This window comes from Camelus bactrianus, chromosome 2, assembly GCF_048773025.1.
Source record: "Camelus bactrianus isolate YW-2024 breed Bactrian camel chromosome 2, ASM4877302v1, whole genome shotgun sequence".
In the NCBI taxonomy this organism is placed as follows: domain Eukaryota; kingdom Metazoa; phylum Chordata; class Mammalia; order Artiodactyla; family Camelidae; genus Camelus; species Camelus bactrianus.
The window spans coordinates 133,538,345-133,558,562 of NC_133540.1; the positions used below are offsets into that span (position 1 = coordinate 133,538,345).

Sequence of the window (20,218 nt, forward strand, 5' to 3'; positions counted from 1 at the left end):
GTCCCGGCTCAGAAAGAGGCCTGCTGACCCCTAGCTGGGCGGCTACGTGCAGTGCTCAGGCCTCCCCAGTGTCTGTCCTGCCCGCAGGGCTCACAGATCCGGTCCCTGGTATCTAAGTCCTGGGCGGTTGCTGTGACAACGGGCTACGCTCTCTAATTGGCAGAAGGCCACCAAAGGGGTGTGTGTACAAGTGTTTTCCCTTAGCTTTCTTCTCTCCTGCACTCTCTCCAGCACAGCAAGTAGGAACAGGGAAACGGCCATGTGTGATGCTGCAACTGCAGCATAACCCGGTCAATAACAATGTACCGTAATCTGACAATGCTGCTTTCAGCAATGCCAACTCACTGCTTTAGTGCCACGGTGAAGAAAGGTTACAAACAATACACTCAGTGTGACCCCATTTCGTTAAAAAAAAAAAAAAAAACAAAAAACACATGTCCAGAGAAAAAGAGACCTAACGGGCATACTCCAAAACATGAGCAGTGGCTCCTCTGGCTGGAGGATTAGAAATGGGATTCATTTTTGCCTTTGCATCAATCACTATTTTTTCCTAATAAATGTGGATTACTTTTGTAATAAGGAAAAAAGGTAATGAAAAGATTACTTTAAAAAAACCCCACAGTTTATTGAGAACCGACTGTGTTCATGTTTTATCCTGGGTGCTAAGGTGAATGAGGCACAGCGTCTGGCCACCAGGAGACAGCAGCCACACCACACGGTGAATTCCTGCACCCAGGGGTATCCCTGGGGAGCTGATCTCTTCCTGACCGGGTGCGGGGAGGGAGAGGAAGCTGCATTCGCTGACAACCACCCCACAGCAGATGGGTGCCAGGGGGCTGGCACCCTTCAAAGCATGCTGAGCTGGTGCCTGGACTGGGGACATCGTCCTGAGGTCCTGAGTGTGCCCAGCACTGAGCAGAGTCAGGGCACATTCGGGTGATGGCAGATGCCAGCAGGGAGATGGAAGGAAGAGCAGGGGCAGGGCCTGAGGCCAGGGTGCGCTTGATTGGACTCTTACCTCTTCAGTAAAGGAGTTCTGGCAGGGAAGGCATAGACAGCTCAGTGGTAGAGCGCATGCCTGGTTGAGCTCAATCCCCAGCACAATCATTAAAACGAAACAAAACAACTAATTACCTTCCCCACCCTGAGACAAAGCAAAGCGAAAGAAAGAAATCCCATGGATGTGCACTGCCCGCTGGTGCTGACACCATGATTTGGGAGGGACAGCCACGGAGCTCTGGCCTGTAGCCTGCCTGGCCCCGGGGGAAGGTGGGATGTGGCCAGGCTGGGTGCTGGCCATGGTGCTGGAGTCCCTGTGTTGGAACCGGATGCCTGTCCTCTTCTGGTGGCTCCGTGGCTTAGAGGAGGCTGTGACACAGAGCAGCTTTGGCACCTGTCTGAGCTGCAGCTGAGAAGTGGGAGGCTGAGAGACAGGAGGAGGCAGCATGGCACACTCTTTGCACCCAGTAGTCAAGGCACCTCCGTTGTGTCAAACTGGGAACTAGCGGTTCAGGTTCAGGAGACTGGATATTAATTTGCCTGAAGCCTTCTGTTTAAAACTGGACTCTAGTGCACATGTATTCGTTGAGCAAGAAGTTTACCTGTTCTGGGATGGTGCAACCAGCTGGGCTCCGCCTCGCTTGAAGGCACACGCAGCCGGCAGGGAAACTTCTTTGCACTGGTGGTTCCTTGGCAAGCTCGTGTTCCCCAAGGGTGGGGACGCCATGTGAGCCGATCAAGGGGCGTGGACTTGGCTGTGCCTAGAACCACCTGGTGGAAGAAGGGGCCCAGCAGGGCTGGTTTTCAGCGCCCTGCATGCTTTGGGGGTGACAGAGACCCGGGCTCAGAGCCCAGCTCCACTGCTTACTGCTATACAACCTTTAAAGTAACAGCAACCCAGAGGCCGGTGTCCCCGCTCACTGCACAGCCATGTGGTCACTGCGGTACCTAAGCCCCCTGCAAACACCAGTTTCTTATAACAATAACAGCTCGTGTTTACTGAGCAGTTACCTCAGCAAAGCCGCTACTGTCTGTGGACCCGGTCACACCGGGCTCGGTGCTGACTGCTTCACAGACGCTGTCTCACTCATGCAACAACATTCATTATTATTGTTGCTCACGATGAGGATGGCATCATGGGTTGAATCATGTCCCCCTGAACTTGTATGTTGAAGCCCTAGCCCCCAGCACCTCAGAATGTAACTATATTAGGAGACAGGCTTTTAAAGAAGTAATTAAGGTAAAATGAGGTCATTACGGTGGGCCCTGGTCCCATATGCCTGGGGTCCTTCTGAGAGGAGGAGATTAGGACACAGACACGCACAGAGGGATGCCCATGTGAGGACGCAGGGAGAAGACGGCTGCCTACATGCCCAGGAGAGAGGCCTCAGGAGAAGCTGAACCTCCCGACACCCTGACTCAGACTCCCGGCCTCCAGGACTGTGAGAAGATGCATTTCTGTGGTTTAAGCCCCCTGGTCGGCGATGCTTGTTACGGCGCCCCCAGCAGATGGGCATCGATGTCGTAACAGTAATCCCAGCAGGTATTTCCTGAGTCCTCTGTCTGGGCCCAGAGCTGTGTCCCAGGGCCTCCCACTCTACCCTGGTGGCCCTGGGCAGCAGATGCTGTGGGTCCCCAGGTACAGGTGAGGTCCCAGAGGCTCAGAGAGGCTAACACCTCGCCCAAGGGCACACAGCTGGTCTGATGACTTCATGCTGCATCTCTGGGCCTCTGGGTTTGCATTTGCAAAGGGCCATCCTGCAATTCACTCTCCAGACCAGAATGTTTGTTATCATTCTCCATCAGAATCAGGGTTGGGAGTGGCCCTGTGTCCAACCAGAACAAGAGTTTCTGGGCTGAAAAGCGGCATTGAGAGCATGAATCTGATACCCAATGAGTTAGAGGAAAACAAAGTCCTGGCCAGGGGGTCAGGGTGGGGGATGGGGGAGTTGACTGGTCCGGAGGCTGTCCTTCAGCGGTGGAGCTGGACCAGGACGCCCAGTCCAGGGCTCGCCCCCTCCCCCCAGACCTCACCCTGTGCCCCAGGCTCTTCCCCAGACAGTAAAGTTTGCTACTTAGACAAGCAAATTAGCAAATAATTGTAACAACCTTCCATTTATAACCCCACGGTCCAGGGGTAATTGCCACGAACAATTAGTTAAAATGTTCCCAAACATTTTTATATTTGTACGAGTGCATGCACACACACACACACACACTCGCCATACACACGTACATATGCACACACGCACACACAGAGTAACGGACATGGGATCACATGACATGTTATCCTCAACATGCTTCTTCTAGGGCCACGTTAGGAACACTTGCCACAGCAACAGGACAGATCTGCACCGTCATTCGTGAAGTGTGCCCGGGCATTACTCATTCAGCCCAGTCCAGGCTGCAGGACGCAGACACCATGCCATTCACGCCACTGTGAGCACAGCTGGGGGCACGCCTCTCTGTGCACCTGTTGCCACATAACGGGGCAGCCGCTGGGTGGCACAACATGTGCTCCTCAAAGGCTCCAGGTCAGCCTCAGAGTCTGCATCAGTCTTCCAGCAGCAGGGACGGGAGAGCTGGCCCCACCCCGCGAGGAGGCCCAGCCCCAAGGACACGCTCAGCAACCACCCCAGGCCCCTCGTCCCCTCCCCACACTCCACAGAAGGAACCCAACTTACATAGATCACGCGGCTCGGGGACCCGGAGGCGCTGGATGCAGGTACAGAAATGATGCTCTCTGAAGAAGTTCTGGTTTCCTGGAAAAGGAGGAGACAGGCGGAGACTGAAGCAGACTCTGTCGACATGAAGACCCTTTCAGAGGCAATTATTACGAGTCACACGCCGACAGAGAGGCTGGCTCCCGAGAGGCTTCTTTTTATTTGCAGGTTGAAAGAATTCTTAAAATAAACACGTAGGCTAAAATAAACAATGGGAAAGCTGTAATTGGAAGACACAGCAGGTGACACTGGCTGAAAACAAAGCAGGACCACTCTCGGTGCCGCCAGAGACACTTCCACGATGACCAAGCTCTCAGGCGCCAAAATCATCTGTTTTTCGGAGGGTGGGAGCAAGTGATGCTTTTTCAATGATTCCGTGTGCTCCGCCAGCAATGGCCACCTCTCTTACCCAGAATTTCGCTACCCAGAAATTCGTTGCCCAGAAACGTTTACCTCGTAACGACGTCCACCTCTATTACAGTGGCCGTGTTGCAGCTCATTCCGCCAGCCGGGGCTTTGTTGTCTGACTTGGCGGCTGTCACATCTGTGACCGGCTTCTCCAATGCCCGCTGCTGCTGGGACCCATTCCCACCTCTCTTCCCTCCCCGCCGCAACTCCTGCAGCCCTGAGGGCACCGTTTCCCAGATCGTCCACCTCCTTTGCTCCCTGAGTCAAGCCCCCATCTCTGTGTGGACTCAGTCTTCCTCCAGCTCCCACCCTACAAGCTTTGCCTGTGCCCATCCCCACCTGGAGGCGTGGCCTGGCAGCTCCTGGACCCTCTCCTGGTCCAGCCCTCACTGCTGGGACCACTTACTTGCCTAACTTTCCACGCCTCCCACTGCCCCCGTCTAAATGGAACCCATCTCCACGAAGGGCATCCCTCTGCCCACCTGTTCACAGCTTCTCTCTTGTCTAATCAGACCCCTTCCCCCCACCCCCTGGAACTCTGCCCAGCCCGTTTCATGGTCCACACCCGCTGCAGCGGTGCTAGCAGCCAGGGAGGGGCTGCATGATGAACGGAACTGTGTCCCTCCAAAACTCATATGTTTAAGTCTTAACTCCCCAGAATCCTAGAATGTGACTGTATTTGGAAATAGGACATTAAAAGATGTAATTAAATTAAAATAGGGTCTTTAGGGCAGGCCTGCCTCTAATCTGACTGGCGTCCTTATAAGAAGAGGACACTGATACGCACAGAGGGATGACGTGTGGGGACACAGGGAGAAGACAGCCGTCTACACGCCAAGGAGAGGGGCCTCAGGAGAAACCAGCCTTGCTGGTACCTTGAACTGGGACTTCCAGCCTCCAGGACTGTGAGAGACTCATTTCTGCTGTGCAAGCCCCCGGTCTGTGGCATTTTATACAGCAGCACCAGGACGTTGGCATCTGCCATGGAGCCCCCCTCCCCTCCCCTCCCAGCGGACGACCGCTCCAGCTGCTCCTACACTCAGCACAACACCAGCGAGGATGGGACGACAGGACCGGACAGGAGGCCGACACGGCAGTGGGAGGGACAGACCTGGAAGGCAGAGGGGGTGGTGCCCGGATAAACCTGACTGCACACCTGGCTCTGCATCTAGAAAGGAAAGAGAAGAGGGAGAGGGCGTGATGCTCCTGGGTCAACTCTGCGCTCAGCCACTCATCGGCGCCGGTCCATCCTCTCTCCTTGTCCCCCGTCATCGCCCCAGCATCCTCCTCGAGGCCTGCCCTGCTGCCCCTGGGCCCCTCGGCCCAGCTACACATGTGGGATGGGGCGTCGACTCGGGGGTCTGCCTGTCCCCTCAGACCACAGGCTTGTAAAGGCCGGCAGGGGCTGGGGTCCCCCGAGGAGCTGAGCCTGACCCCATGTGCAGTCCTGAGGCTCGGCCACCCCCAGTAAGATGTGACGCCATGCGACGTTGCAAAGGTGACAGTGTCATCTGAGGAAGGTAACACAGGGCCTGTCTTTCTCGCTGTCCCTGTGGCCAGGTCGCCTACTTTCCTAGGCAAAAATGATGTATGTACACATTTAAGCCTCTGAGTCTCAGCTTCCTTCTCTGTGAAGTGCAAACACCTGCCTGAAAGGCACCGTCTATTTCTGAAGACTCGGAGACCTGGCCTGGCCCTTGCTTGGCACTGAGAAACCATCCTTACTTTTACTTCAATTCAAGTCATTCTTCCTGCTCACAGTGGGAAGCCCCTTGTTTGCAAAGCAGACTGGCATTGGGTGTTTTGAAAGAAAAGTGCCCAGACGCTGAGAACTGCAGACCAAGACTGTCCCCCAGCCCTGAGGGATGCTTCCTGGCACAGGTGGGGCGGCCCTGGGGTTATTACCAGCATGACCTTGAGAGGTGGGGGTGGGGTCTGGGTCTGCTATGGAACGTTTCGGGGCGCCGGGCAGGCAGCAGGGCGGCTGCACGCTGCCCCTCTCCCTGTGCCCAGCTCTCAGCCCAGGAGAGGAGCAGTGCACCTGCCGCGTCCTCGCAGGGCGGGGAGCCCAGACGTGAGGGGGCCGAGCCGGGAGGCCTGGGCTCTCCCTCACTTCCTCCCTACGCTGACTCTGGTTCGCTCAAAGGAGACTCACAACCAATCTTAATACCCAGCTGTGCTCCCTGGGGCCTTGTTCATACCGGCAAAGGGCCGGGCCGCTCAGCCAGCCCCGGGCAGCTCTGTCCTATGACAGCACCTGCCTCATTAAGGTCACACACGAGCCCAGTGGACACCATGTGAGAAGTCAACACCCACTTATCTCCATATTAAAGCTGAGGATCTGAGGCTCAGAGAGGGCTAGTGATTTGCCCATGGTCACACAGCTGGGCAGAGGCAGGGCCAACTCCAACACCAGCGCTTGCTCTCCCATCCGGCTCTGAAACCCTCATTCAATTCCTAGCAGATTGCTGGCTCCTCAGACTTGGGATGCAGAGCCAGAGAAGGGCTGGGCCCTGTGGCCCACCTCCCGCCCACCTATCAAGTCTCAGCTTCAGGAAACTGGCCTCTTCCTCTCCCTCCCCCATCCAGGCCCATCCAGCTGGCCCCGTCCCTCCCACTGTCACAGGCAAGCATCTTGCACCCTGAAGCCTGCCCACCCCACATCTGTCTCCCCACCGCCGCTGCCCCAATGATGGGAGAGCCTGTAGGGCAGGGGCCTGCCGGTCTATTTATCTGTGCATTCCTGGCACCCAGTCTGGAAGGTGCTCAGTGGCTGTGAGGTGAATGACCATACGCGCCAATGCCCAGCACACTTAGGATGGGCAGTTAGGACCACAGTCTTTTGATGGTTCCCCCCAGGGCATCCTCGGCAGATGTGCATCCTCGTCCTGGGGAGCATCCGTCCCCCTCTGGGGGTGGGGCAGGGCCTGCACTGAGGGAGACCTTCCAGGCAGCGAGAAAGGAGTGCCCTCCATCCCTTGGCTTGGCCTTGCACAGGCCCTGGTGCTGGCCCCTGTTGCTGGAGCAACCGGAGGCAGGGATGGAGCTGGCTCCTGGGCATCCCAGAGCCTGCTGGGCCTGGCATGAGGGGCACCAGGTAGGTGACTGCTGAGTGGCCCTCGAGACCGGTGAGTGAGCTCTCACCTGGACTGCTAGGTCACAGTGGGGCCACGTCCACCTGGAGGCGGGACTCAGAGCTAGAGACATCAGCCCCGCTGTACTTCTTAGGGGGCTGACCGCCCACCGAGCCGGCCCCACAGGGCCGCCCGGAGCTGGCCGGGTCTGGCTGGTTCACGCTTGTAAACTGACTCGCGCGCAATGAACAACACAGAGAAGTGCACCTCTCTCCCTCTGCCCAGGCTGGGAGCGGCCGGCTGGCCAGGAGAGCTCTCTCCACGGGGACGAGCGCCCGGGGAAAGCCATCCGTGCCGCCCGGCCCCTCGCTTCCTGGCGCCGCCCATTCTCACCTCCTCCCGGGTGAGGCAGAGGCGGCTCTGGGGGCGGGGGTGGGGGCGGGGCTGGGTCTTGGGCAGCGGGGGTGGAACAAGGGACAAGCAGGGCGTGACCAGGGCCTGGATCCCGTCCCAGGACACAGAGGGGCAGGCCCAGAGCAGCACCAGCCCAGGCCGCAGCACTAAGAGGGTAGCTGCTCTCGGGCTGCCGGCCTCTGCCCCAAATGTTCCCAAAGCATCTGTGAAAATGGGTCCAGGAAGCCAACTCCGGCCGCCCGGCCGCCAGCACCCAGCGTCCAGAGGGCCTCCCGCTGCTGGGCCCATGGCCTGTGGTCATCACAGGCTGGCGTCCGGGCTGAGGGCAGAGGTTGTTGCTGCTGCCCGGCCTGGACGGAGCGGGCTCCCGGCAGCCCCGAGGCCAGCCGACAGCGGGTCCAGAATCCAGGAGCTGGCGCCAGCCACCCTGACCTGGTTAGGGGAGGACCCTGGGCATGTGGCCCTCCTCCATGGAGCCCTCCTGCCCTGACCCAGGGCCACCTTTCCCCAGGTCTCCGTGCCATGCCAGGTGTAGTAGGAGGGTCCTCGTGGCTCTCCGACATGACGTCCATGTGTGTCCACCTGTTCCTGCCTCTACCAGGAGCAGCTGGGGACACGACTTGTGACTCGGCCACCTTGGCGCCCCAGGCCGAGAACGGGGCTTGGCACAACCAGACCCTCAAGGAAGTTCTGCTGAATGAATGAATCATGAATGAGTGGATGCAGGAAAAGGTGTGTGTGTGGGGGGGTGGGCTTCCAAACCCACTGAAATCGATTGCTAAAGAAAGTGGGAGAATTTCCCTCTGTTTGGTTCTTTCAGAACAGGCTTAGTAAGGGTCCACTGAATTGGGTTGGGTCCCACCCACTCTGAGGGGGCTGGTATGAGGAGGGTCCCCTCCGCCAGTCCGTACCCTGTCACATCTTCTAGGTTCATCAAAGTGCACGAGATGGATCTCTGTCCAGCCCCACCAGGAATTCCCAAACCCTGAGCAACCGCAGTGTCTGCTGGGTCTGGGGACAGGCTGACACCTGGCTTTCAGCTCAGGTTTGCTGCTCTGGATCTGCCCACACCACACAGCCAAGGGCGAGGGGGCTCCCCTGGCTCCCGCAGTAAATGTATTACTGAAGGGCTCAGCGGACAGAACCCACGTCAACAGTAAAGAGCAAAGCACCCCCAGTAGCAGACTCCGCCCCTTTCCCGGGGGCAGAGTTCCTCTGGGCACCAGTCCCTCCTGTAAACGCAGCTACCGGAGAGTCTCAGGGGGCCGCTGAGGCCCCCGGGTTGGCTTGCCCCCCACACTCTCCCTGGGAGCCCTGCCTGATTCTCCAGCCTCCACTCCTCTCAGCCACCCCTGGGGACCCAGTTCACCTCAGTGTCTTCACCTGAAACTGCGGGTGGCACAGCAACCCCCAGCCCCCCGCAAAGGGATTCTGAGCATCGCACGGGCTTGGCTCCTGGGGCTGGGGGCTCCCTGGCTCCTGTAGTGCCTGATGGAGCAGAGCTGGCTGAGACGCGTCTTCTCCGGGGGCCTGTGGTCCCCCGGGCTGTAGTTTACCCCTAGAGTCACCTCCTTCCTTTATTTGACAAACACTTGAGTGTGTCACATGCCAGGACTTGAGCCAGGAGCCAAGAATTCAGGACAGAGAGACAGGAGCATTGCCCCCAGGCTCCGAGGGAAGGGGCAGCTAGAGGTGTGAGCTGAGGATGTAGGGAGTGGGAGGATTCAGCAAAGTCCTCAGGGGCTGACATTCTAGATGAGTCTTAAAGGACCCAGAGAAGGAGTTGGCCAGGAGGCATGGTCACAAGAGGGCATTGCTGAGGGACGGGACAGGTTTGGAAGATGCTGGGGAGAAAGGGTGGGCAAGGTGCTGGGCAGAGGTGCACCAGCATGGGGGCAGCGGGACTCCTCCCCTGCTCACTGCACCGCCACCCCAGCCCAAAGGAACATGCCTTGTTCCTGCCTCAGGGCCTTTGCACAAGCCTCTACCTTGCCTGGAACCCTCTACCCCTTCCTGTCTTCAGGGCTGGCACCGTCTCATCTTCCAGGCCTAGCTCCAGCTCAGTCCTCTGGAGGCCACCCCCACCCTCACCATCCCAGGTCAAGTTGGTCCTTCCCTGCTGTTCCACCTGGCCAGCTGTTGTGACATTATTTGCCTGTTTAGGCATTGATTTCTTTCTCTCTCTGGAAAGCCAGCCCCAGGAGGGCCAGGTACACGCCTGCCTCCTTCCTCATGTTGCACCTCCTGCCTGGCGCCCAGCAGGGCCTCTGAGGGGTGAAGAACTTGGCCAGGCCATTGCCTTCACTTCTGGAAGGTGATCTGTGTCACACTCGATAGGCTGTCTTTGTTTAAGTCGGGCATGAGCCACACCCAAAAGTCCTGGGGTGGGGCTGGCTATGCCACACCAACCGTGTGATTTGGGTGGTCTTGGCTCATGTCACCCAGAGTGAAATCAACCACATGGCAACCCACCAACCAACCCATCAACAGAGCCCCCGTAAGATCTCTGGACGTGGACCTTCCCTGATTGGCAACGCTCAGGGCACGCTGTCACTCACTGATGCTGGGAGGTGCCAAGTCCTGACTCCGTGGGGAGGGGACAGTGGCACCGTGTGTTTGGACCCTTCAGGACCCTGCCCCATGCTGGGCAGATTTCACTCTGCGTCCTGCCCCCTAGTAAACCATGATCGTGATTATGATCGTTTTCAGTGACCTCTGTGAGTCCTTCTCACTCACTGTTGAACTGAGGGCAGTTGTGGGGACCCCTGGAACTGGCAGTTGGTGTCAGAATTGTGAACAGTCTTGGGGACTGTTTGGAGACCCACTAACTTTGCACTTGTCCCCAAACTTTAGCCACTTTCAGAGCCTGGCCAGTGCAGGGCGACCCTGGGATGCCCACACCGCACCCAGCAGTGTCTCCCAGCTGATCTGCCTGTTTACAACTTGATACCCACAGGCCTCAGGCCACCTGCCCCCAGAGGGACAGGCCAGTGAGTCTGCAGACGTTGTCAGCATCCCCTTAACTGTGTGAAGACAGCGCAGAAGGCGTGAAAGGTGTCAGAGAAGACAGTGAATTCCACCAACCTTGTTTTTGTCTTCAGTCCTCGCTGTTTGCCGACACGCCGGGTGCCAGATGGAGGAGCCTGTGGACGGAGTTACAAAAGGGAAGTGTTAGTGTCATGTCCCCGGATGCAGGGGTCACACGGAGAGTCAGGAGGAGGGAGCCGGCGGTCCACACACGGATTCTCATCACCTCTGCTCCTCTGGGCCAGAGTCACAGGGTCAGTGCTGAGCCTGGGGTGTGCAGATCACTGGGGTTCATAGCCCCACTGGGGGGACATGAGAGGGATGGGAAACTCACCACCGTGGGCTACCTGCTCCTCAGGGGCCTGCACCCAGTCCCTCGGAACCCTAGCCCCGGGCAGCCAGACATGGGTGGCTTCTGGTTCACAGGCTGGGGACAGAAAGGGGCTGCCAGGTGACTTCCAACCCGCTCCTCTCCATGCGAGGTGGGCAGAGGCCAGGCCCAGCCACAGGCACCCTGGGGACCGGAGCCAGGTGGGAACTCAGCTGGGGTGTGAGGGCTTTGGGGCAGGGCTCTTGGCTGGGAGGCGGGACGGAGCCCCTCACTTGGGAACCTTAGTGTGGGGTGAAGAGCAGGGCCTCGGGTGGGGGCCCCACCCCTCACGCATTCACGGGGTCTCTGAGCTGACCCACTGGGGCCTCAGTCTCTTTACTTGCCAGCCCCACCCAGTGTCCCACATCGACAGCCACCGCCATCAAGGTAACAGGTCTCGAAGGGCCCCAAGGCCCTGCGCTAATTCAAACTCGACCTTCCCCAGTCTCAGATTTTCCCCACCTGCACGCAGGGCCAATGACACCCTACCTCGCCAGGCCACTGGGAGAATTTAATGAAATTAAATAGGGGTAATGACTTGGGGGCCACGCCCCTGAAAGTGGTGGTGTGTCCAACACCCTCCAATATCCCTTCAACAAACCACATGGGCCTGGCACATAGTAGGGCCTCAACAGCTGGGTGGAAGGAAGGAGCGCCCGTCCGTTTCTGCTGGCAAAGCCTCCAGGTTGCTTAACACCCGGGAAGGGAACTCATCACTGCTCCTCCCTGTAAAACACCTGCTCTGACTGGCAGCCGCCGGACAGACCTGGATTGATCGCTGTGTGTGTGTGTGTCTGTGTGTGTGTGTGTGTGTGTAAGCTTTTGTTTTTTCAAAACAATTGTTTGCAATTACAAAGACAATTGATGATGTTTATTAAAATTTCAACAAGCCTAAAAATGAATAAATAAGAAAATTAAAATCATCCGTAGTGGGGAGGGCAGAGCTCAGTGGCAGAGCGTGTGCTTAGCATGCTGAGGCCCTGGGTTCAATCCCCGGTTCCTCTGTTAAAAAGTAGTAATAATAATAAAGAAAGAAGCCTAATCAACTCCCTCCCCCAAAGCAAAACAAAAAATAAATAAATAAAATATTTTTGAAAGTTGAAAACAACATCACCCGCAGCCTTGTACACCCGGGGCTGGAGGCCTCCCGGTGCACATGTGCGTATCAGACAGAACACACGCGCACAGCATCCTATCCTGCGGTTTTTGCTTAAAAATGTCTTAATATTTTTCCACATAATTAAAAACGGTCACTTGAAGAGCTGTGTGACATTTGGTCGTGCGGACAGTTGAGAATTCCCGTCTCTGCTCCTTGCCTGTCAGCTCTGTTCTATTTCTAAACAAAGTTGCGGAGACGCCACTGCACACAGGTTTAGACGCCCCCCTCTTGTTTACTGGAGGGCCTCCTAGAAGTGGAGTCTGGCCCCAGAGGGCGTGGGCATTTTTAAGGCTCTGAAGCAAATGGTTAATTTCTCACTTTTTGCCCACCAGCCAGGTGAGAGGCCCATTTCCTCCAGTGCTCGCAACACAGGGACGTGTCATTTCTTGGTCAACCCACTGGAAAAAGTAGCATCTAATCGGTATTTTGATCGGGGTCCCCTGACAGAGAGAGCGTCCACCACACTCTCCCATGTTTGCTGAGCCTACAGAGGAAGGTGTGTCCAGGGCTGGGTGGTGGCGCTGGTATTGGGGCTGCGGGTGGGGATGGCCCGCCTCATCTTCCTTGGAGGCCCCCAGCATCCGGGTGGACCAGGCAGAGGGTCTCAGGGTGGTCTCATGCAGAGCGGGGCCAGAGCCCCAAAGAGACCCCTCACCGTGGACCCCTGTGCCCCGTGGAGCGGAGCTTAAAAATAACCGCCTGGGGCCAAACCCTCAGGGTCCAACTGGGACATACGAGGCTGGGAGCGGATGGGTCTGGCTTCACCATCCCACGGAAAGTCACGGCAGATTCCGCTTTGCGAACAGGCTTCCAGCCTCAGCCCAGAGCCATGAAGAGCGTCTTTCTTTCTGAGACTGGGTCCCCCTTGATGGTGAGCCCGTGTCCCCGAGCTGCCGTCCCAGCGTCACTGTGCTTGGCGTCAGAACGTCCTGGTACAGAAAGCACTACTGATGGTGGGGGTGGGCACCTCGGTCAGGGGGACCCCCTCCCCACCTGGGCATCCCAGTGCAGCTGGGAGGGGCGCAAAGGACCCCTTTCACAAGCTCTGGAGATTGAGGAACAAGAGGGGACACTGGGGACCAGGCTATCCTGGCTGACGTCACCCCATGAGGTTCAGTCTCAGAAAAGGAGGCTTGTGTGACACTCTGCCCAGAAGGACGCTGGGTGAGGTCACCCAATGGCTGGTCTATGGGGCAGTGTGCAGCCCTGCTCAGCCTGCCTCGGGGTCACAGGAGACAGAGACATCATTGTAAAGACTCCGTGGCGACAGAGGCGGGGGGTCTCAGCCTCTAACCCATCCTGCCTTGGGCCCCTCGGAGAAGGTCTCCAATCTGCTGGGCCCAGTCTCTGCAAGAATCCTGCTGAGCGGTTTAGTGGGAACCTCCCTACTCCATCTCTGACCATACCTCGTTCCCCACCTCTGACTTCGCTGTCCAGGCCCTGGCCGGCCTTCAGCAGGAGTCCTGTGAGGCCGGCTCAGCAAGAATCCCCGATGTTCCATGTCTCTTTTCGTAATATTCCATCCACTCACCCCACCTCGACCCCAACCTGGCTCCCTGGCTACGGATATCCAGCCATCCTGGTCAAATTCGGAGTCGGCTGGCTCCCCCTCCTCTGCTGCCTTGACAAGTGTGGAACCAGCTTCCTTCACCGCAGCTTGGCTCGGGAATGAGGGAGCCGCAGGCGGTGGGGGGAGGGGGCCATCAGAGTGATACACTAAGTGTAGTCAAAGGAGAGCGGCTGTGTCCCCCCAGCCCCAGGGAAGAAACATGTCGTCAGTGAACAGACGGGGCTGTGAGCTCCAGGCTGAGCGTTGATGTAATTTTTAAACCGGTAGCAATGAGTGGAGAGGGGTCACTGCAGAAGGAAGGAGGGCAGCTGGCCGCCCCGCTGTTTCTCCGGGTCTGGTGGCCACAGGACGCTTCGCCTTCGCTCTATTGTTACTGTTTTTATTTTTAATGGTGACCAGGTTGGGGGATTTCCCACGAAATGCATGAAATGGTTAGAAGGTTGGCTGTTTTTGTCTCCAAAACTCTTACTGACGCTCTGGTGATTCCCCTGGCCAGGAAGGAAGACTTGGGAGTGACTGGTCTCCACGTCCCTTCATCAACCTGGACCCTGGGCTAAGGGGCTTTCGGGACAGGCCTGAAGCCCCCACAGGCACCATGGACTACTTGTTGTTTCACATTTTGCTACGAGGCCCCACATTTCCAACACTCCTGGGTCCTGCTCTTGAATTTGACTTTTTAAAAATCTCGTCCATCTCAGGTTCACGGACATCACCTGGACGGATGACGCAAAAGGAGGCAGGCTGTCTGTCATTCTGCCTAGACCGGCGGGTGCTGGGTGGTGGGGACCCCTGCCCAGCCGGGCCCCCCACCCCCGCTGAGGGGCAGGGCTTCCTAACCACCCGGGAGGCTCGGGTGACCCACGCGCTCACACCCAGCACAGGGCGCGTCACCCGAGGGTCCGGAGCAGCACACGTCTTCTTACCTTGCAGGTACATCTCCTCGCCTTCCGAAAACATCCGGCCGCACCGGACGCATAGTGCGCACAGAGGGTGGTAGTGCTTCTCCCCCGCCTGGACAGAGCACAGAGAGGCAGCGTTAGCACGGGGTGAGGGGCCCGAACAGCGGCACTCAGCCCGGGGCACAGCGTGCCCACACTAGGTGCCCAGATGAGGCTGGAAGGCGGGTGGTGTAGCAGGGAGCCCACACTGTGGGGCAGGATGGGACGGGACCAGTGGTGACCCAGGCTGTCCAGGGTGCTGAGGGCCAGCCTGGGAGCAGAGACCCGTCCCCAGGAGAGCAGCTGTGTCACCTGCTCCTCCCGGCTCAGCGGCAGAGGGGTCTGCCCAGCATGAGGCAGAGGAGGGCCAGGTCCCACGCATCTCTGTGCGTGGGGGGTTGGGGAGGAGAGGGTGATGCTAAAAGTATCTTCCCAGGTGGAGTGACAGGAAAGGTGGGGTGAAAATGATGACTCATTTTCTTTTTGTATCCTTGTATTGCTCAGTTTTCTCAATTAGCGTTTACTGTTTTATAGTTCTTAAAACCCATTAAACCAGATTAAAATATTAACACTGAAATAACCAAAGCAATTTACATCGGCAAGTTTGGCTTCTTTCAACAAAGTACAAAAACCACCCCAATACACTGTATCGAGCAGGACTGTACCGGGACCTGGCGGCGGGCGGGGCTGCAGCCTGCTGCTGCCTGCGATGCTCAGCCCCGACTCGACTCGCTCTGCCCTAAAACGGGAAGGTTAATCACCACTCTCTGAATCTGACTTAGTAACACTCGCTCCCCTGAGTCAGTAAGTGCCGCAGTGAAATTCATCACAAGCCTCTCGTTTTCCCTCCCCCGGCCCCCGGTGCCTTCCCTGCAAACCAGGCCCGAGGCGACCCCTGCTTGTCAGGAGGAAGAACCCAGAGCAGGCTCCTCTCCTGCGTGGGGCCCGATGTGCCAGTGGACGTGGCCCAGCGAGGTCTTCAGGCAAAGGGATGCTTCTGGGAAGTGTCAGGAGGCTGCATCCTCAGTCCCGCCTGCTTTGCAGCCTCTGGGCCTTTGCACCTGCCGTCCCTTCCACCTGGAGTGCTCTTCCCGCTCTCCCACCCGGGCCACCCGGACCTTCCTATCTCACCGCCACGCCACCTCCTCTTGGAAGCGCCCCCTGAATATGTCCCTGTTCTGGGCTCCCAGAGCCCCATTCCACAGAGTTTGACAATCATTTCAGGTAATTCTTCCTTGCTAGACAGTGAGCCTCCGAGGGCAGGACTTGGCAGGGGGTCACTTCAGGAACCCCTAGATGCAGGATTGATCTGGGTAGCGCAACACACCGCAGCACTGGGCCCCGGGGGAGTGAGGGGGACACACCATTTCAGTGATGACCAGCATCCAAATGCCAAGGGGTCAAAGCATCCCCCTCTCTGAGGTGGAATCAGGGACGGGAACAGCTCTGTAGCTTTAAGCAGAAACCTCCTGTCAGCAAGGTCCCAGTTGCCACTGCGACCTGTGACCTGCCCTCACACCTCGCTCCTGCAGGCACCCCCCTTCACTCTGGGTCGGGGGAACCCACCCTCATGACTTCAAACAGCAGAAGTTCGGTGACAGCCACTTGGGCGAGACAGCACCTGATGAGGGAAACGGACACAGCTGTCTCCACGGCGCACCTCGCGTCGCGTCTCCGCACGTCAGCCAGGTGGACAGAGGAGACTGCGGGGGCGTCTTCTAAGGTGACAGGCTGGATACCCTGACCCGATCAAAGAGAGCTAAGGCTGAGCAGGGAGCCCGCCCCGCATCCTTGCTCTTCCCTCCGCCTAGAAAGCACCTCCCACCTCTAGCACCTGGCCTCCAAAAACAGCAGCCCCAGGGCGGGGTGGGGGGCGGCGGCTGCCAGCGACTCCCGCAGCGTGAGCCAGAAGCCCTTCCACACGCTAGCTTGCCTTCATCCTTGAGATGAGGTACATTGCTACCCTCGTTTCCATAAGGGCACAGAGAGGTAGAGGAAGCTGAGCAAGGTCGCACAGTGTGAGGCGGTGGAGCCAGGCTTGCAGTCCAGGAGTCTGGCCCTTGTGGCCTCAGCCTCCAGCCTGGGGGTCCCTGACTCTGTGGGTCCCCCAACCCCACCCCATGAACAATCGGTACAGAGGCCTCTGACAGACCCAAGACTGAGCGAAGGAAGTCAGACACTAAAGAGCAGATTCCAGTTTTGCAAAGTTCAAAATGAGGCAAATGAATCTACACTGTTAGGGTCAGGGTGGGGGCTGCCATCGGGGGCTCCCAGGGGCGTCTGGGGGGCTGGGCATGCTCCTTCTCGGTCTGGGTGCTGGTTACTGGGTGTGTCCAGTGTGTGGGGACTTATCAGGTTGCACATGGCATATTCATGGACTCCTGTGTGTTACATGCCAATAAGAGTTCTCCCACAAAAGCATAAAACTGTAGAAGGAAGCACAAGGGTAGATTCTGATGACCTCGGATTCTTGGATACGACACCAAAAGCAAGAGCCGCAATACCACCACAGATTAACCGGGCTTCAGAAAAAGTAAAAACTGCTGTGCGTCAAAGGACGTTATCAAGAAAGTGGAAACACAAATCACAGAACTGGAGAAAATATTTGCAAATCATAGATCTGATAAGTGTTGAGTCTCCAGAAAATATAAAGAACTCTGACAGCTCAGCAGCAAAAGGACCAACGCTCCAGTTAAAAATGGGCAAAGGACTTGAACAGACATTTTTTTCCAAAGAAGATACAGGAACAGCCAAGAAGCAAACACAAGATGCTCAACATCACTGTCCTTGAGGAAATGCAAATCCAGGCAGCAGGGAGCCGCCGCGGCACACCCACCAGGGCCACTGTAGCCACGACAAAACAGAACGGGGAACAGCAGGCGCTGCCGAGGCCAGGGGAGCCGGGCCCTCGTGCGGGGCGGGGAAGGGCGCAGCCACCGCGGGAGGCGGTTTGCCAGAGCCTCCGGAAGATACACACAGACTAATCGTATAACCCAGCAATTCCACTCCTAGGCATATATGAAAAACAAACAGACGAGAACGAGAGAAATAAAGATAAATCAAAACACAGGTCCGCACAAAGCCTGGTACGCGAACGTTCACAGCAGCGTCCTTCCCAACAGCCGGAAGCTGGAAACAGCCTGTAAGGCCGGCAGCGGCCGAGCGGTAAGCACACTGTGGCCTCTGTCAACGGGAGATCATTCAGCCTTAAAAAGGAATGCCGTCTCGAGACCTGGGGCCCCCGTGATGTCTTAGACGGACATTAGTGTCCTTAAGAGACACCAGAGAACTCTCTGCCCCACGAGGACACAAGCCAGGGGCCCCCTTTGGGTCTCGGCTCTCCAGCCTCCACAGCTCTGAGAAGTAAGTGTGTGTCATTTAAGCCTCACAGCCACTGGCACAGCGGCCACGCAGACTAACAGGCTCATAGAGCCAAGCACTAAGGTATCCTCTCCCCTGTATTAACCCCGCTGTCACTCCCGCCCTCTCTCCGGGGCCACGTTCCACGTGGGCTGCTTCAGGGCCCTTCCTCGTGGTCACTGTCGGAAGGGCCTCAAACATCAGCACGTGGCGGGTCCTCTGTGCAGCCACCCCAGCCCCCAGCTGGGCAGGTGGCCCACCCAGGTGGGACTCAAGATGACTCAGAGTTTAAAAGTGTATCAAAGCCTGTGAGATCCTGTAGTGCGTGGTTTTAAAAAGATGTCTTGTGCCTTCTGACAAGTGGCCCTCCTCTTTCATCAGACAGAACAAGGCTTGTTAGGAACGCAGCCTCGGGGGGCAGGGAGGGCTCGCTGCTCCTCCACGGTACCAAGGTGAGTGGAGGGCTCTGAGCGCGGCCCCACGGAGCACAGGCAGGGCCAGGCTGGCGGAGACGGGGCAGTGACTCTGGGCTCCAGAAACTCCTTCCCCTCCCTGCCGAGAGAAGCAGCCACGTCCTCCCCCGTCCCGGGCTGTGGCAGCAGAGAGGGACAGGCCTGGACTGCGATGTGCCTCCCGCCCCCCATGCAGACGTCCCCTTCTCCTCCCTAAACCCATCCAGGGCCTCGCCGGTTCCCCAGAGAGCCAGCCATGCCTCCACCTGCTTTCTCAGCTCACCTCCCCACCCCCCACCCCCCGTCCCGGGTCAGAAATGTCACACATCCCCCCGCCCAGGCTGGCCAGCTCCCAGTGGCTGCTGGTGGCACATCCCTGGGCCTGAATCGAAGATTTAGTCTCCTTGCTGAATGACCAGACTGAATTCAGATCTTAAGAGACCTAATCACCAGAGCACTTCGATAAAATGAAATTTGCTAATCCAAACCTTCAGCAGGAGTGCAGCTGGGGGAGTGCCTGGCAGCCTGCATAGAGGCGTCTGCAGCCCAAGACCCTCCTGGTGCAACTTCGTCCTGAAAAGAAGATTCTGGCTCCACGTCATGGTGGCCAAGACCCTCCCCAGAGGCCCTGGCTTACCCCTGTCCCTCTCCACATCGCTGACACCACTGGCCTTGGGAGAGGCTCACTCTGGGCTCGGGGTCTCAGGGGGGACATGTCGAGGCTGGTGTGGCCCATCCTCTCTCACCCTCAGCTCTGTCTAGGGTGACCACTCCAGGACTGAGCCTTGTCCCCTCGTCCTCCACTGTCCTCAGGCCCTACAGCAGAGCTGCATGCAGTGGGGCTGTCCCTTAAAGACCTTAAGAACGAGGAAACAGTGCCCACCGGTCATGCATAAGGGGTCCTGGAGGACGTGGGGGTTCTGACCAGTGAGTCTGGAGCAGAGAAGTGATGTACTCCTCCAGGCATTCCATCATGTCAGCTATCAAGGCTCTGAAAAGTCCTGCAATAGGACGTCTGCCTGGTACCCTTCCTGGCTTCCTCGACCCCAGGTGCCGAGGGAACGCACTGAGGGATTCATCTTTGAGGATCAGGACCAGAGGCACTGATCCTTGTTGGGTGCTGAGCGGGGACATGATGTCAGGCTGAAGGCAAGTCTGAGTGTGTCTGTGTGTGTCTCTGTCTGTGTGTGTCTCTGTGTGTGTGTCTGTGTGTGTCTCTGTGTCTGTGTGTGTCTCTGTGTCTGTGTGTGTGTCTCTGTGTCTGTGTGTGTCTCTGAGTCTGTGTGTGTCTCTGTGTCTGTGCGTGCATCTCTGTATCTGTGTGTGTCTCACCGTGTGTGTATACGTGCACACTCTAAAAGGATATCTAAATGCTAACAGTTTTTCTGGGTGATGGTATTCACTATGGATGGTTTTCTGATTTATTTTATGATAAACAGATATTTCTTCTGAGCATGTTTTTAAAATAAACACATTCATTAAATTTTTTCTAAAAAGAGAGAAGCTGGGGCCTTGGGCAGTTGACTTCACTTCTGTCCTTAGTAAACACCTTTATTGGTTTGGAACACAGGGTTTGTTTTCTCCCAGTGATTAAATTCCTGCCCGTTTACAAGGGGGAAAAGGAAGGAGCGAAGAAGGAGGGAACAAAGAACCAAGCACCTGGAGTTGCAGGAGATGGTCTATGTGAAACGGAGGAGAAGTGTCCAGCTGGCCGCTGGACCTGG

The 20,218-nt window shown here is 57.3% G+C and overlaps 1 protein-coding gene across 25 annotated transcripts in view; it reads right to left on the reverse strand.

The window, feature by feature from the left end:
- The window catches only part of ABLIM2 (actin binding LIM protein family member 2), a 139,614-nt gene that overhangs the window by 51,709 nt on the left and 67,687 nt on the right, over positions 1-20,218 (reverse strand). For all 25 annotated transcript variants that reach the window (XR_012501667.1, XR_012501665.1, XR_012501668.1 and 22 more), the window contains exons 7-9: positions 14,668-14,755; positions 10,703-10,761; positions 3,684-3,761 (exon numbers count right to left, since the gene is read on the reverse strand). Coding sequence is in view for 22 of the 25 variants with exons in the window: in XM_074350936.1 (XP_074207037.1) it covers positions 3,684-3,761; positions 10,703-10,761; positions 14,668-14,755 (225 nt within the window). In the remaining 3 variants the exon portion in view is untranslated. The remainder of the gene's footprint in view (positions 1-3,683; positions 3,762-10,702; positions 10,762-14,667; positions 14,756-20,218) is intronic.